Genomic DNA, 16,240 nt, shown 5'->3' on the forward strand with positions numbered 1-16,240 from the left:
GATATAAGTGAAAGTGAGAGGGGGGAAAAAAGAAGGATTTCTCAGTCTTGTGAAATTAAATTCCATTTTTCCTGCTGAGGGTTGCAGTAGCAACATGCTGAGCCATGCTGACCAGGATTCCCTACCCGCTGTAACTTCTTCCAGTCCTCCTTGGGGAATACCCAGAGGCTCCCACCACAGATTATAGATAAAATAACTCAAACATGTCCTGGATCTGCCCCTTTTGTCTTCTCACAGTGGGCAATGCCTGGAACACATCCCATGGGAGGCCTAACTAAATACCTTCCGTAACAAATGTTTTTGTTATGAAAAGCTATCCACAAAGGGCACTATACTAGCCTCCTAGTTTTTTTTTTTTTTTACTGGTTTCCAGAAACAGCTCCCAGTTTGCTCCCAGTCTTCTACTACTGAAAGGACTTAAGAAGGATGACTCCCCATTTTCTGAAAACCAGAAATGTCACATGCTAGAAGTTAAATGAAAACATACAACCGGAATGATTTAAATTAATGTCACACAGCAAGATTTGTATCAGGTATTTCACCTTGAGCAATTATCAGGTCACCAAATGCTTCAAGTGGCTTCATAAGTATTACACAGCCAAGAAGGTCAGAAAGCTTAAAGAGGAGAAGTCTAAACAACCTATAGCACTTAAAAAACCTGAAATGCTTTCACTCTCTCTCTTTTATACAGTGTCTTGGTGGATGGACACATAAGATTTACATAAAGAAAGCAAAAGCTGCATCATGCTAAAACTTGAACAACTGATAACTTATTAATGGTCATATTATTCATACTATTTTGCCTTAAGCTTAACCATGGCACTATACACATGGATGCTTTTTGACATCTGCATATATCCCATCAGCCAGCTCATCAATCTATTGTCATACATCCCATCACTCCTCAAACTGCTCTTTTCCAGTAAAGCATTCACCCTAGTCATGATAAATTCTTTAGCCTTTTCCCCATTACCCCTACATTTGGTAGTCTGTTAAATAAATAAACAATATTATTTATTTATTTGTATTGTTATACAAAAAATAATACAATATTTCTATATAAAAAAATCAGAATTGAAATATTACATGTCTTACTGTACAATGCACTTTTCCACCCCTATACATTAAAGCAACATCAAGTGTCTCCTCTTAATCACAAGAGGCAGCAGCTGTATTCTGAGCCCCTTCCATATTGCAGACTTTCTATATTTTTTATTATTCTGTAATTATATTTACTATCCAGGAGCAATATAGCTATATACTATAGAATGTAGTGTTAAATTTTTTTAAGTATATTTCTTGTAAATTATAAAACATTAATTCACATTCTGAACCCACTCCACCAAACACAACATCATGGTGAAATTAAAGGCAATAAATAACTAAAGTGGCTTTGCTTTTTTGTACATGAAGCAAAATTAAATTCACTTACTCATGTCAAACTATTGTGGCCAATTTCCTTATAATTTGACACTTGGTTAAGTTATTAACTGCACTTGATCTTAGCCAAAAGACCAAGAAAATTTCAAACAGAGGTTGACATAATGGCGTATCACACTATTTAAACAATTATTAAATTAATTAATTAAATTGACAGGAGTCGCACAATACTTAAGGGCAATTGCTTGCTATAGCCTGGGTCTGTGACCCTACTCGAGGTATAGCCTGTTGTTTTGACACATTGATCCAACTCTGCTCTTAATAATTTAGTGAAACCATTCTAATATCGCTGTACTGCTCCTCCATTCACTTTTCCCACCCCAAGCTGGGCTGATTATTCTATAAGCTACTTATCCCCGGAGCAGCAACTAAAAGAAAGCATGTGCTAGCTGCAGTCACAAGTATAGCACATACCAAGAGAAGTAAACAAAAGAATAAAACGAGAAATTATTACCAGAAAAACACATGCACTGTGAAATTATGCACTGCATCATAAACATATAAAAATAAAAGCAAACAATTTACCAATAATACAAGGAATTTTGCTATACAAAAAAAAAAGTCCTTTATAAGTTTGTTATGTTCATTAATCAGGAATTGCCAAGCAATTCACTTTTATTTATATAAAAAAAAAGCTCCTAACTTAACTCCTTCTTCTTCCCAGTAACAAGACCTTTTCCCAAAAGGATATGCTATTTTTTCAGGGCCCTTCTTCTTTTTGCCTTTTTCTTCTAAATAGCCTTTCCTTCCCACATGGACACTCGTTCTTACTGGCACAAAGAGTCATGTGCTTCTTTCTGTGTAAGTCATAGGCTTCAAATTGCCTAGACAGACGCGCTTTATCATTTACCAGAAACATAAATGGGTACAAACAGGTATCGACCACAAAATTCACATTACAACTGCTACACCATCTCTGAGAAGAGATTTCCTCATCAAAGTGAAGAACACACTCCTCCACTTTCAACTTTGTGTGGAAGGTACAACTTTGTGCTGTGATTCGAAAAGAAATCTTCTTATCGACTACTGCCGCTATAATGAGTGCAACTATACAATCAAACTTTACAGACACATCAGCTGAACTGATTGCTATTAAACAGAAGCACACTTCAAACTCCACAGTGCAATGTATCTCAATGCAGTTCTAAGGAGATCATACTCCACAACAAATCTGCTACTTAAAAAGCTAAACTTATCAATCAGGAGGGTAAGGCCAGCAGAGTTGGCTTAGGAATTCTGGGTCTTACAGAGGTTGCTAACCAGGAGAATCTGATCTCTTTTGTCCCACAAATGTGGTCCAATGGGTTCCAAACTTTGCTCATGAGATAATGTGGGTATGTCAGATGTACATAGTTTACCTCTACTTGTGGTCCTCTCTACATTCATCTTTAGTTCACCTATGTACCAATTACATTTAGCTAGTTAAGTTAAGTGACTATCACTGTTTTGGTGTAAGATTTGCTTCAAAGTTTTGACTTTTATATCCTTTATTGGATGTCGCAGATGTTTGGTGTTGGGCACCATTTATGTGTTCTTGTTTTTATATGGGGACTTTTGCAATGCTTACTTTGTTATTTGGATGGGTTCCGAGGCGGACAGTAAGGTAATAACGTTATGTGTTCTAACATATTATGTAAATGACATAAGAGCAGCAGCACATAATAAATACTGTGTTACCATGGAAACACTTGTTGAACTTGCTATATATTGGTACATTTAATGCTTTTACATACCTGCACATTAGAACTATAAGCTTGTGTTTACATTAACTTCTCAGTCTTATATTAGTGTCTTAAAGTTTTCATTAATTGCTTTGATTTTACATACACGTCAAACTTTCATTTGCTTAACCTCGAACATGACTCGGGCTCTGAATTATATGCAATTACGGTTAAGCATGCATCACCCTCAGGCTGACGTGTAATAATCTGCTTTACATTTTTAACCACAAAAAATGCTTCAAAGAGTATTCTGCTGCCATCTACTGGTTGAAATAACATCATGATGCAAAACAAATCATGACTATTTTTACAGGTTTGGCCACTCTAAGGTAGCTCATCAATATTCATGAATGGGGCACAGCTTCCAACTAAAAACACAAAGGCAAAACGAAAAATCGTAAAGGCAGTTGTATAACAAACTGAAGCTGAACCATTGCTTGAATCGAGTGATAGTGATGGACATGGAAAGAGGCATGGTACCCTACTGTATGACAAAACCGCTATGGTATGCCTGGGGAATTTGGTCACATGAATGTTTAGAGTAGGTGCCACAGTAGCTGCATGATAAAAAGGCAAAATAATTGTGATCAAGGTCAGTACTACTTCAATTTGAACAAAGACTGCCGGTGGACAGGCATTTTCAGAACTCTCCACAGATGTTCACTTGGGTTCAATTCTGGGCTCTGGCTGAGCCACTGAAAGACATTCATTGAGTTAACCCTAACCCACAGCTGTGCTTAAGGTCATTGTCCTGTTAGAAGATAAGCCTTTGTCCCAGTTCGAGGTCTAGATTTCTCTGGAGCCAGCTTTAATTAAGTATATTTCAGTACTTTTCTCCATTCAGCCTTCCCTCAACCTCAATTAGTCTCCCAATCAACGCAACAGAAAAACATTCTCACAGTGCTGCCACCACCATGCTTCACACTTAGAATGGTATTGCACATGTGATGAGGGAGGCCAGGTTTTCTGCAGACACAATACTTAGAATTGAGGCCAAACAGTTAAACCTTGGTTTCATCAGACCAGAGATTCTTGTTTCCCACAGTCAAACAGTCCTTTAAGTACCTTTGAACAAATTTCAAGCTGTATTTAATATGTGAAAAACATATCTCTTGGGCTTTTTCTATACAGAGGTTTCCTAGCTCCACTTCATGCAAATATTTGTTCTTGATCGCTTTTACTTTGATGACATCAGTTTGTCCATCTCAAGAAGTACAAATCAGTTTTCAAATGTTTTTGTAAAATGGAAGAGAGACAGCCATGTCAGCCAACTCTTCTATTTGATGTAGAGAGGAGGGGACATTGAAAAAAATGGAATAATAGTCAATTTCTTCCATTTGAAAATGAAAACATTGCACTTTCTCACTGGCCAGTGGGCTATCTGTTTCTCTGCTTGTGACAGAAACTAACTAAAAATACTGACAATGATGTGCAAATTTTATCTGAAAAATCCAATTGTACTATGGCAGGAGTATTAAGACTCCCAGGAGGCATCTAAAAGTTTTAATTAAATTTTGAATATTCAAAATTTAAAACATATTCGAATATAAATGTTTGTGTGCAGTATGTAGGAGATATGATAATAATGACAAAAATAAGCCTCATTCTTTGCTGCAACACTGAATACCAAAGTGTATGAAAGGTCTCAACTTACACATAAAAAGAGCATGTTGTATCAGTACCTTTACACCAAAGCTAGCAGTAGTGGTTACATCTCAAATAAAAAACCTGTTCAAAAAGATTTCCTGTTTTCGCAAGAAAAAAGATTTCAGCATATATCTCAGAACTGAAAAACCTACGGATACCTGTCCTCCATGACAATAACATATTGCAGTGTATCAATATTTCCTCCTACCTCTTGGAGATAGAAAATTTAACCACATAGGGTCAGGTGAGCAAAGCAAGCCTGTGCAAATTTTAATTATACAACTTTTCTTTTTTAACTTCCTCTTTCCCGAGTTAGGTTTTAGGTGCCTACAAAATATTTTTCAAATTCATGCCTGCTAAGTCATTAAAACTCTAAATATAACCTCAGCTTTTAATGGTGCCAAAGCAAATCTGCACTTATTATCTAGTTTTTTTTATACTTCTTTACTGTCACAAGTACAATTCTTATTATTTTGGCCTCATATTTTTTTTGAAAAAGGCTGCCTTCCCATACCTGGCTTACACAGCCTAAGACTGATTCTGACCCAATAATTCCAGGAGATGGTACTTACCAATGTTGGGATGCTTGAGAAGACGACAGATTCTGGCCTCCCGCTCCAGTTTTTGGTGATCTGTAAATACAAATGGGGAAAAAGTTATTTGTTTAGGTGGTTTCTTTATTGGCATATTTATAAAAATATCTAAAATATTCTAAATTAATTATATTAATCTTATTGTATTAATCATATGAGGGTATTTTTGCAGAAATCTAGGAATTAAAGTCATGTTCACTTCAACAGACATGAAAGTCACTTTGACAAAGGTATTAATGTCATTAAAACATCTGCAATGAATAGCAAGTCACCAAATGAGAAACTGCCTCATCCTTAAAACAAAGCTACTGTTAAAAGGCATTCTGTGTTCAAATGTTAGAACTCAAGATATTACTCAAACTACACCTACACTATGTTTTTATTTAAACATAGGATTTGTAAATAAAAATTCTCTCTGTCCATACTATAATTAGTATGAAATAGTTTACAAAAATATTCTATTCCACACTAAAACAACCAAAAACTCATATAATCATTCCTGTACACTGGGCACGTGTGCCACATACACATCTTAAACCAGGCATACACTGTACAATTTTTGCACAATTGTAAGCCCAACTTCCAGCTACAAACTGAATTTTTGAGATGGCCTGAGTTTCCACTTCATCATTTGTTGTTTTCTATGCAGTATGAGAGCGGTTGTGATGCCCAATTGTATCTCTGGACTATTGCACAATCTGAACAATTTCTATTATGTCAGAAATTTCAGTCAGCTGTCTTGTAGTGTCTCACAAGCCCATTTTCTGATGTTGCCATCAATTTTCACGAAATTCATTGTGCAGTGACCACAGTGAATGTGCATGGTACACATATAGCCTGAGCACCCTCATTGTGGCATGCCAATCAGTCCAAACATGCTCACACAGTTTGAGCACATATACAACTGGTGACTCTATCATGCATTGTGAGTAGTTGCTTGACTACAATATCAAACAATTACACAAAACTCAATTTAGATGCAGCAAATACCACAGCAAGCTTTTATACCCATTATGCTGGAATATGGTTTTCTTCTGTGAAGGGTGGCCAATCTGGAAAGAGATGTTATAATGACCAGGATATAACAAGCACAAACCAACCAGAGCACAATGCAGTCCACCAGTGCATTTTGAAAAGTCGGGAGAGTATTTTCAAAGGTATTCATTTTCATTGGTTGAAAATGTTGGTGCAGTATAGTGTGGACGAAACGTGAAAATGGAGGTGAGTTTTTAAATGAAAATTTAGCAGTAAGGGCGGGGACTCAGTAGGAGCTCTTAAGATTACAAATGTAACAATTTATAACAGAGCTGCTTTGATAAAAAAGACACCTATCTACATTAACAAGCCTCTCAATACATAAACAGAAATATTTTAAGGTTAGACACATATCTACAGTACAAGACACACAGTACTATAAGTGCTAGATTCCTATTATCGTGACAGGAGATATCATTAAGTATACTGTAATGTCAAATATTACCTAATAAAACATATCCTATCATTATATTAAAAAATATAATGGAAATAATTAGAAAAAAATTAGGTTTTATTATGGGAAACCACAGTGTTACTAGGAACTGCTGCTGGTTTAACTTGTTACTATTGACGTTTGTATTATTGTGGTGCGCCTATGGGCGTTCTGTTCCGGTAGAGACTACTTTTATCTTGTTGACACAAAGAGCCCAAGGGGTATTTAAAAATAAGTGTCATCTGCTGACAGGAGTGCACTCATCCATTCATTTTTTAATACAATTGAATGCCACGGTTGCCTGGGCCTACTCCTGCAGCAACAGGCACAAGGCAGGAAACTAGTGACTATACCAGAGGCTAATTTATTTGCAGTAAAGCAAATTAGACTCCAATACATCCAAATGTATACTGCTTATTCAGATTTAATATGTTAAAAAAACAATGAAACTTGAAAAAGAGTTCACAACGCAAACGCTTGAAAATGCTCAAGTTCCCCTCCAGGCGGACTGAAGTGAAAAATGCCTTTGCAGTTCCTGTTTCATAATCCCTAAGTTGCACCTAAACATTCTAGCTTGGGTGAGAGAGTTAGCATTTGAACAATACACATAGTTCATATACACTACAACTGCTCATGACTGAGTGAATGTCATTACACACACACATATATGCATGCATATTTATTTGTATTCCATTCAGTCAGTCAGTGCATACTGTGCACATCATAAACAGAATGACTCAGTACAATTTGTGAACACTCACCCCCCTAACTTTTTAATCTGCATGTTACAGAGCAGCCACAGCGACTACATAGTGATGGTTTAGGGCGTAAAGCCAAATTTCCTAGATAAATACTTTTAATGTATTGGAGAGAAGTTAACAATTTGAAAAGTCACATGAATGTAGTGTTGCCTCAAACCAGAGTGTTGTTAAGGTAAATACAGAAAGGTGAGCCAAAAAAGCTAGCCATGGGCTTATTTGAAATTAAAAAAAAAATGTAGAAGATTGCCAGAAACAATTCTGGGCAATGCCTATAAAAAGCAGTTGGTCCAGAAAAAAAAATTAAGTCGGGCAGTAATGGAGTTTCTCTGAAGAGAATAGTAATAGCTGCTGTGAAAATACTGATGCTAGTTAAAAGCCAGATGTGTGTGACCATCACAGTTCCACCCTGTGGTTTGGAGAAATGCAGGCTGCCTGGTAGAAGAAACAGGGCTAGTTGTCCCATGTCCCTTGTACACTTGCTCAAACAGAAGGAGAGTAAGTAAAGTCTTTTAATTAAAGGTGTTTTTTTTTTTAAATCCTAGGATGTCTTTTGTTAATGTATTTTCTGTTAGTATCACTTTGACTACATTGCAATGACATTTTTTAAATCTTAATATTACAGTTTTATTTAGCTAAATGTATGTTCTCGTGTCTACAAAGAAAGGGAAACAGAGATCATACCAGGACAAGTTGCAATGTAAGCAAGTAAGCAATGTGAAGCACTACAACTTGCCAGCCAAGGAATGGATAAAGTACCTCAACCAACTCCACTTATATACTGTATACTGACATCATAAACAACCTCGTTTTAGGACTCTGTGCTTACATTATTCAAGCGTTTAAAAGTTATAAATCATTGGAAGTATACTAACAATTTATTAATGGCTAGGAGTAAAATCTGCACATATATTTTGTTAACTGCTAATTTATTTAATCTTCCATTTATCACTTTCAGTTTTTTTTTTTATGTTGTGTTTGAAAAACTGACTTGAACAATAAACACTGTTTCATCAACTTGCACTTTTATAATCCAATTTTAATGATAAGCATAAATCAAAACTGAAATGGATTTAATTTAGGCCTAACACAATGGTACAAAAATTCATGAACAAGAAAATAACGCTGGAAAGTGTTTGACATATGGCATTGTGTTTTCTAAAATTTGACTTCTGCCAGTAATTTTCATTTCTGTGCTCACTACTTTAAAATAAAACAGAACACCAGACTGTGACTTAAACAAAAATGCAATCAGCATTTGGGACTGGCACATTTCTTTTTTTTTTTTTACACTTCTGTTGTCAATGATGACTAGGAGCTATAATTTATTTTTCAAGCCCCCATCTCCAATTCTGACCTGCAGTACATTACTTTAGGTCGATTTTGTTAACAGTTTAACCAGTAACAAAAGAAATGGTGTATAAGTTTTTTGTACTTGTTTGCCATAAAGACAAAACACTAAATATATATTTTTTTAAAAACTAGTCAAGCAGCTCATTTCAAAAGTGCAGGCTTTATAATAAAGTAGAACTTCACTTTACATGAGGGATATGTTCCAAACCTGTGGAAATCTGTATATAGTGATTGTGAAATGTATTTAACAACTACCTTACATTGCCCCAAAAACTGCAGCAAACATGGTTTAACCTACACTACTTAATATGTACCGTAAATTTGGCTGACACTGTGGGGCAGAAGGTTGCCTCCACTTGAAGACTTGGTACTAATATTCGGTTAAGCTTACCGCATAGAATGTGAAATCCTCAGATGTTCTAACAAAATTATTTTACTGCTTTTTCTACACACTTTCTATACAATCGACAAATGGCCATAATGGGATAAGCAGCCTCATCCTATCATTCAGAGTAAAACCAAAACAACAATACCAAACAAGTGCCATGTAATTTTGTTTCTTTTGCTTTCTACTGCTTTTGGCTGCATGTGACAGAATGGTTCTGGCATCATCACAAAAATCTGGGGTTTTTTTTGTGCTTTTATGACCTTGTTTCCCAAAAATCCTTTCAGAATCAGAATTATATTATTTGTTTGTAATCTGCTCAACGTCATTCTGAAAGTAATTTTTCAGATGTTTAAGAAAATACAAAACCTGAACTCTGATTTACTTCCATATAGAACCAGATGGTCAACTTAAAAAAAACAAAACTTCTAATCATTGGATAATATCAAATATTGACCCAACCCTTGCATGTTGTTCATATGTCTTCTCTAATTATCTTACACATCATGACACCAAAAAACATCAACAAGTAGCTGAAAAAGCCCAAATACGAACAAAGCACAATACCTTTTTATGTGAACTTTATTAAACAGTATCTAATGAAGGAAAAACAGAGTCTGTCTTGGTGAGTATTGTTAATATTAAATGAATTCTGTCAATTTACAGGAAAATCTGGATCATTTTTGGGGCCAGAAACACTTAATATTTTCTACTTAAATTAATGGTAGTATGCGTTATAAAAACTTAAGAAGGGGTTTTCACCAATACATTAACTTTGTAATGTGGGGGAAGCCTATACTGTAAAATAAAGGCTGTTTATTGAGAACAAGAAAAAAAAAAATCACAGAAGAACAGTAAATTGTATGACATATTTTTTGAAATTTCAATTATACTTTATTTTAAAGTATTTGAAGCTCAACCAAAATATTGATTTTTATGTTATGCTGGGCATCTTAGCATATAAGGTAATAGCTTAACAGTATGCTAAGTCAAATAAGTAAAATTGAGAGTGGTATCCCCTAGACTTTCTCGTATACTCAGATATGGGGATGGATATTTGAGGAGTAAACCACAAGACAATGATTATCATTTTATATCATGTATATTAAAGAACCATCAACAACAAATCAAATCAAATCTCTCTATTATAAAAAAAAATCTTGGGACTAGATGAGACTTTTTTCCTGTGATGAGAGGTGATCTTTTGAAGAGAGACACTTTCATGTCCTGCGAGATGGGCAGGTCACTTCATACCTACAACCTTTGGAAGCAAGTCCCGTGATACACATGCAGAGCAGGTTAGAGATAATGAAAGTAGGAAAATTCTAAAGTCTCATAAAATGAGAGTAAAGATCGCATTAGTGCAAACAAATGGAAAATATTACTCAGTGAAATAACGGAACAGCAAAAAAAGATTGAATAGTGTTTGAGGATGTCTGCGGGAGAACAGAGACAAGGCAGCGAGACAAAAGGACAGCTCCTGTACAGGCATTTTAAATGGATGGGTTATGGGGTAGGCGAGCAAACTGAAGATCACAGCACGGCAGCAATCCAGCAGCTGATCGAGCAAAGAGGAGGTTTAAAAAAAAAAAAAAAAAAAAGAAAAACTATTTGTTTCCCATTGTATCACCGTTTAAGAGGGGGTTTCGGAGGAACGGCCGTGTCTCCTTGGGGTGTGTACAGCCCCCCTCTTCACAACAGTGCATAGCGCTGGCAGGGGGTAGTTGGGGGGGGGGTTGCCTAGTGAAGCAAGCAGGGGGTAAAGCCCCCTAGTTAATAATATATTGAACAATTATTATAAAAGTAAAGTTGAATAAATCAGACTCTGCAGGTGTATGAATAAAAAGTACCACTTTCGGTTAGCAGAAATACCCCAAAAGTTGATAGAAATCTGTTTTATACCTAATACATGTAGAGAGAGAGGAATTAATTTTTATGTATTGTAGAACACACTTGAAATGTATTAAAGTGTAATGTTTATGTAAACTATTCACACAAAAAAATATTATTTGGTCATCAATTAATTAGTGAACCTGACCAGTCTGTATTGTATATTGCTCATGACTGTAAGCTGCACAGGTACACTATTCAAAGTTGGTTTAAAATTGCTGCAAAACATAACTGTACATTAGCATCAGAGTTTAAAAGCAGAGCTGTCTGCCTCATCACTTGTTGACTTGAAATGTTTTTGATTTGTATATAAAAAATACATTTTCCTTCCATCTAGTTATTCATGACCATATAACTTAACCCACCAGAACTAACTCAACATAGTTAGGCACAGGGTGGAAATAAAACCCAGTCACAATTGAATCAGTTCTCATAAAATACAAAAATAATACAAAGATATGAGAGAAAAAAAGAATACACTGAACCACCGATCAAACGCATTTAGCCACCTTCAAAAAACAGCTTGGAAAGCAGGGTTAAGAGTATGATGAGGAGAAGTCCATTATTAAGGACCTATTTGATAACCATATCATAGTCAACCAAGCAATACAATTCATATTAATTAACATGCATTGCATGTCAGTGTGTATTTGTGTTTGTACATTTTTCAGAAAACAGCATTTTCTTCTATATTTTCTTCAAACCATTAACACTTTGTATCTCATTCTGAATAAAAACAGCATCATTTTCTGAATATTGAAAAAATGTTCCCTCAAACAGAAAATTTAACGATGGGCCATCACTGCTACCAAGTTATATAAATATTAAAAATCCAGAACCATTTCCCATGCCACACTTAAACACTTTTCAAAATTCATGGAAAGAAAATTGAGCATAAACAGATGGCTGCTAGGTAAATTACCACTGTGCTCCTCTATGAAGCTGAAAACAAGCAGTCAAGTGAATCCAGTGCTGGTACCCCATCCCCATGTTTTGGTTTCTTCATATGATTAAATGCTTACTTTCAAGGCAGTGTTGTCTAAAAATGGAATCTCTGTCTTAAAATATTTTGCGAAGAGGAGAAAGACACCCAGCATTTTGTGGCTTCATATACAGAGAAGGGTGGTTTTATGTAATTAATTTGTTAGCACATATGGAAAAGGCTATAATTTATTCAATTAATCTGTTAGAGGTTTTGTATAGCCGTACATTAAAGGAAATGCTCACTCACTGTTTTTAGTGTTTTAGTGTAATATCAATTTAATACCATGCACTATTTAAACATATTCATTATCTACATATTGTCTTGTACATTGTATGATTACCTAGCCATTGACATGAAAACCACATTTCCTGGCAATTCTCCTATTAAACGGTCAAGCTATTTATTCTGTTTTGTGCAGACCCTCAAACCATTTGATTTGCTCAGCTAAATATTATGTCTTTTCAACAATGCATCTTGTATTTTCCAAACTAGCTTAATCTATTATGGAATCATGGCTGCGCAAGAAGTAATATGATAGCATTCAACAACAACAAACTGATATCCAGTTAAATACATACATTCAGTAAAGGTTGTCAACATTTTTTGCTTTATATTGACATGTTGCAGGTATTTAAATTATACCATATAGTTGTGTTCAGATAGCAACACAACCAACATTTTGTTGTAGGCCATATAATTTTAAGAAAGAGGCAGCATATTTTATATGAAAATCATATTTGCACTTTCCTACAGGTTTTTTTAGATTTCAGCTTCAATTTTGTTTTACTGTTTGATTTTGACGTTGTTTTCACTACGCTTGTTAATCTGTCAGGAATATATTTATTGTATATAACACAAGTTCATAACAAGAAATAAAAAAATACACTGCCTTATTAATACTATATTTTACTAAACTGGCAACTTAGCTACCTCACCTCAACTTTTCAATGGCCTACATTGCTAGCAGACATACCCACTGTGTCCACACTTATATAGTCCAGATTAGCAGGTACCAAAGTATTTGTTTCATAAATATTTCAAGTAACAGTTTAAAAGGTAAAAGTTGGGTTTGCAAACTTGGTCACTTGCAAAGAATGAATATTTTTTGAGTATGCAGCTACATTTAACACTGTCAAATTAGCTAAAAAATAAGGATCAAATATTCAAATTAAAAATAAGTATTCAAATATATCTAAAGTTAGGTTAATGATTCAGGGACATAGCTAGACTCGGGGGAAACAGCAAAAAAAAAAAAAAAAAAAAAAGAATACTAGCGGGACTCTGGCAACTCTTATTTAAATATAAGAGCCATCAAAATGCTCAGCATGTGCACTTCCGTCTTATCTTCAGCCTAGTACTGACAGTTGGGTGCAAAACTTCTCCTTGGAACTGGGAGCCATAAAAGCAGCCACCAAAAAGGAGCTGAAATTCATATGAGCCATTTGCATTGGCACTGTGCTTCACTATATTATTAATATTTTTTACTTTATTTGTACATCTGTAAATCATGCAGCACTTCTGACACAGATGCATGGGTCCCCATTGCAACACTCAGCTTGAGTCCTGCAGTACAACCATGTAGTGACATGTCCTACTGCCAAGCAGGCACAGGCAGTGCAGTTTTAAGATCAGGAAGGAATACGGTTAGTTAGTAAGACAGTGACAGAGTGAGAATAGCAAGCAAAGTAAAAATCAGGCAAGAGACAGGCAGGTCAGACTTGTTTCATTATTTTGGAAGTGTCCAACGGGCAACAGAAGGATACTATTTATATCACGGCATTCAGTGTAAAAAGCCAGTCGGCACCCATGGACACAGATAGAAAAAACAGGATCATCACATACCAACCTAGAGTCCACACAATCTGTCTACTTTTCCTACTCTACATATGCAGCAATATTTTAATGAAGGTGGCCAGAATATTTTTAAATACACCTCACTGTTTTAAGCATTATGTATGAAACCAGCAGCCACCTAAGACGGAGATTAATTTTGAGACATGTCATGTTGGGTAACGTGACTTAGTTGGTGTTTAAAAGCATTGTAATAAAGGTTTAATGAGAAGGGCTTAGCATTAAACAACATTCAGAGATCTCAGGTTTAAGAGTGACTGGGACAGAATCAGATGCAAAACAATACTTTTAAGGCACAGGAGAAGAACTTAGAAGAACTGCTCTGAGTATCCTTGTAGATCAAAGTAAGGAGTAGTGGGGCAGAAAAAAAATAGTACATTGTGAAGGGTTCTGGCATTAGTTTTTCTAATGAAGATAAGAAGCTGACCATTCAAAACTAAATTACAAAACGGATGACCATGGAGTGAAGCACAAACACAGCAGTGAAATACGACAGCGTTGCATAGCACGTCTGGAGTTACACAATGCCAAAATTAGTGCAGATAACACAGTGTTATTTGACAATCAAAAGTCAGCTTTTGCTTTCAAACAAGACCTTTTTGAAATAAATTTAAAACATATCTGAATAGTGATGTTCGATCCGAGAGTCATACTGTTATCACAGCCTCAATTTTTAAGTGCTTAATACCAAATACAATTATCTGGAGTAACAGATAAAACTTGGATTTCTTTCTATTAAAGACAACAGAAAATAACAGCCATATAACTCTGATTTTCATTTTTAATTAAAAAATGTTTAAAATCACACTTTTAAAGATTTTCAATCTTAATTACCTCACTATGCCTGAAACAATAAGGCACAATGAAAATAAATGTTAAAGTTACCTTCATTGCATTTATGCTGTACTATATAAATGATAGGTTTGTCTAACCAAGGAATTCAAAATTCTCTCTGCAAAAAGTATAACTGAACCTTTACAGTATTATTCAACAGGAGTAAATTAAATATAATCAGACAGATTATCCAGATAAAATGAAGGTTGAGGCCAAAATGTATTTTTTTTCCCATTTACAAATTAAAGGGCTGCTCTTCTACCTTGAAGTGTAGGCTGGATGTTTGCCTGAAGACATAAGAATAGAATCTATCCTGCCAAAAATATAATGGAAGAGTTTTGCAAAAACAAGGTAAACTGAAAACTCCTTCAGCACTGAATACATCATCCAAGTAACAAGAAAATGGCTTGGAAACATTGTAAATTTTCAGTTCAGTTTTGAATATATCAACTGCGATAAACATTTGCATTTATAAAATTTTTAAGATGAAAGAGAGACACTGCCATTATTAGTTTAAATTGGAGAGAGAGAGAGAGATGCTGTGAAAATGTACTGGTACAGAACATTGCCACACCCACGACACGACGAACCACCTCAGTATCCCAAATTAGGGCCCAAGTGAAGCCGTGCAACTGATTAAATTAGACATGAGAAAAAAACTGGTATGAGTATAGTACTCTAATATTTTTCATTGCTATATGTTTTTTTTTATTTAAAAGCAATGAAATATTTTGGTACTTGTCTAACAAAATGGATTGAATCCAAATTACCATAGTGCACCACTGAAGAGAAAGCTGCCAGAGTTACCTTAATATAAAATACTCTGTCCATAGTTAAGTCGAGCATTGCAAAGTTTACAGGGAAATAACAGCTTGCTGTGAGCATGCAAATTACAAGAACTGCCATATGAAAATTAAGTACTCCAGAAAAAATGGTTTGTTTTGTAGCAGAATGTTTGCAGCCAATTGAATGGCATTCCTGTTACACAAATAAAATATTATCTCTGCTTTTTTTTACTGTCATAAAAGAGATATGAAACAATTTCCATTACATCATCTGTGGGATTTTAGAAGTGTAAATAAACATTGTTGATTGGCTCCAAACATATGCAGAAATGTCCTCGAAGTGCCAAACTGCACCTGTTGCTTTTTTTTTTTTATTTTGCAGCAGCAGATGCATGAGATTCTCAAGTTTAGCAGGAGTGTGGTGTAGCTGAGGAAAGGCAGCCTGATCAGTGCATCACATACAGCATTTTAACGGGAAGAATGCAGGTATTTCAGCACTACACACGCAGACTCCGAGTGCCCACAGTTCC

At 35.2% G+C, this 16,240-nt stretch overlaps 1 protein-coding gene across 10 annotated transcripts in view; it reads right to left on the reverse strand.

Annotated features, from left to right (window-relative positions):
- The window catches only part of camk2g2 (calcium/calmodulin-dependent protein kinase (CaM kinase) II gamma 2), a 124,322-nt gene that overhangs the window by 62,837 nt on the left and 45,245 nt on the right, over positions 1-16,240 (reverse strand). For all 10 annotated transcript variants that reach the window (XM_039768155.1, XM_039768173.1, XM_039768165.1 and 7 more), the window contains exon 3: positions 5,381-5,440. In XM_039768155.1, coding sequence (XP_039624089.1) covers positions 5,381-5,440 — 60 coding nt within the window. The remainder of the gene's footprint in view (positions 1-5,380; positions 5,441-16,240) is intronic.

This window comes from Polypterus senegalus, chromosome 1 (assembly GCF_016835505.1).
Source record: "Polypterus senegalus isolate Bchr_013 chromosome 1, ASM1683550v1, whole genome shotgun sequence".
Lineage (NCBI taxonomy): Eukaryota > Metazoa > Chordata > Cladistia > Polypteriformes > Polypteridae > Polypterus > Polypterus senegalus.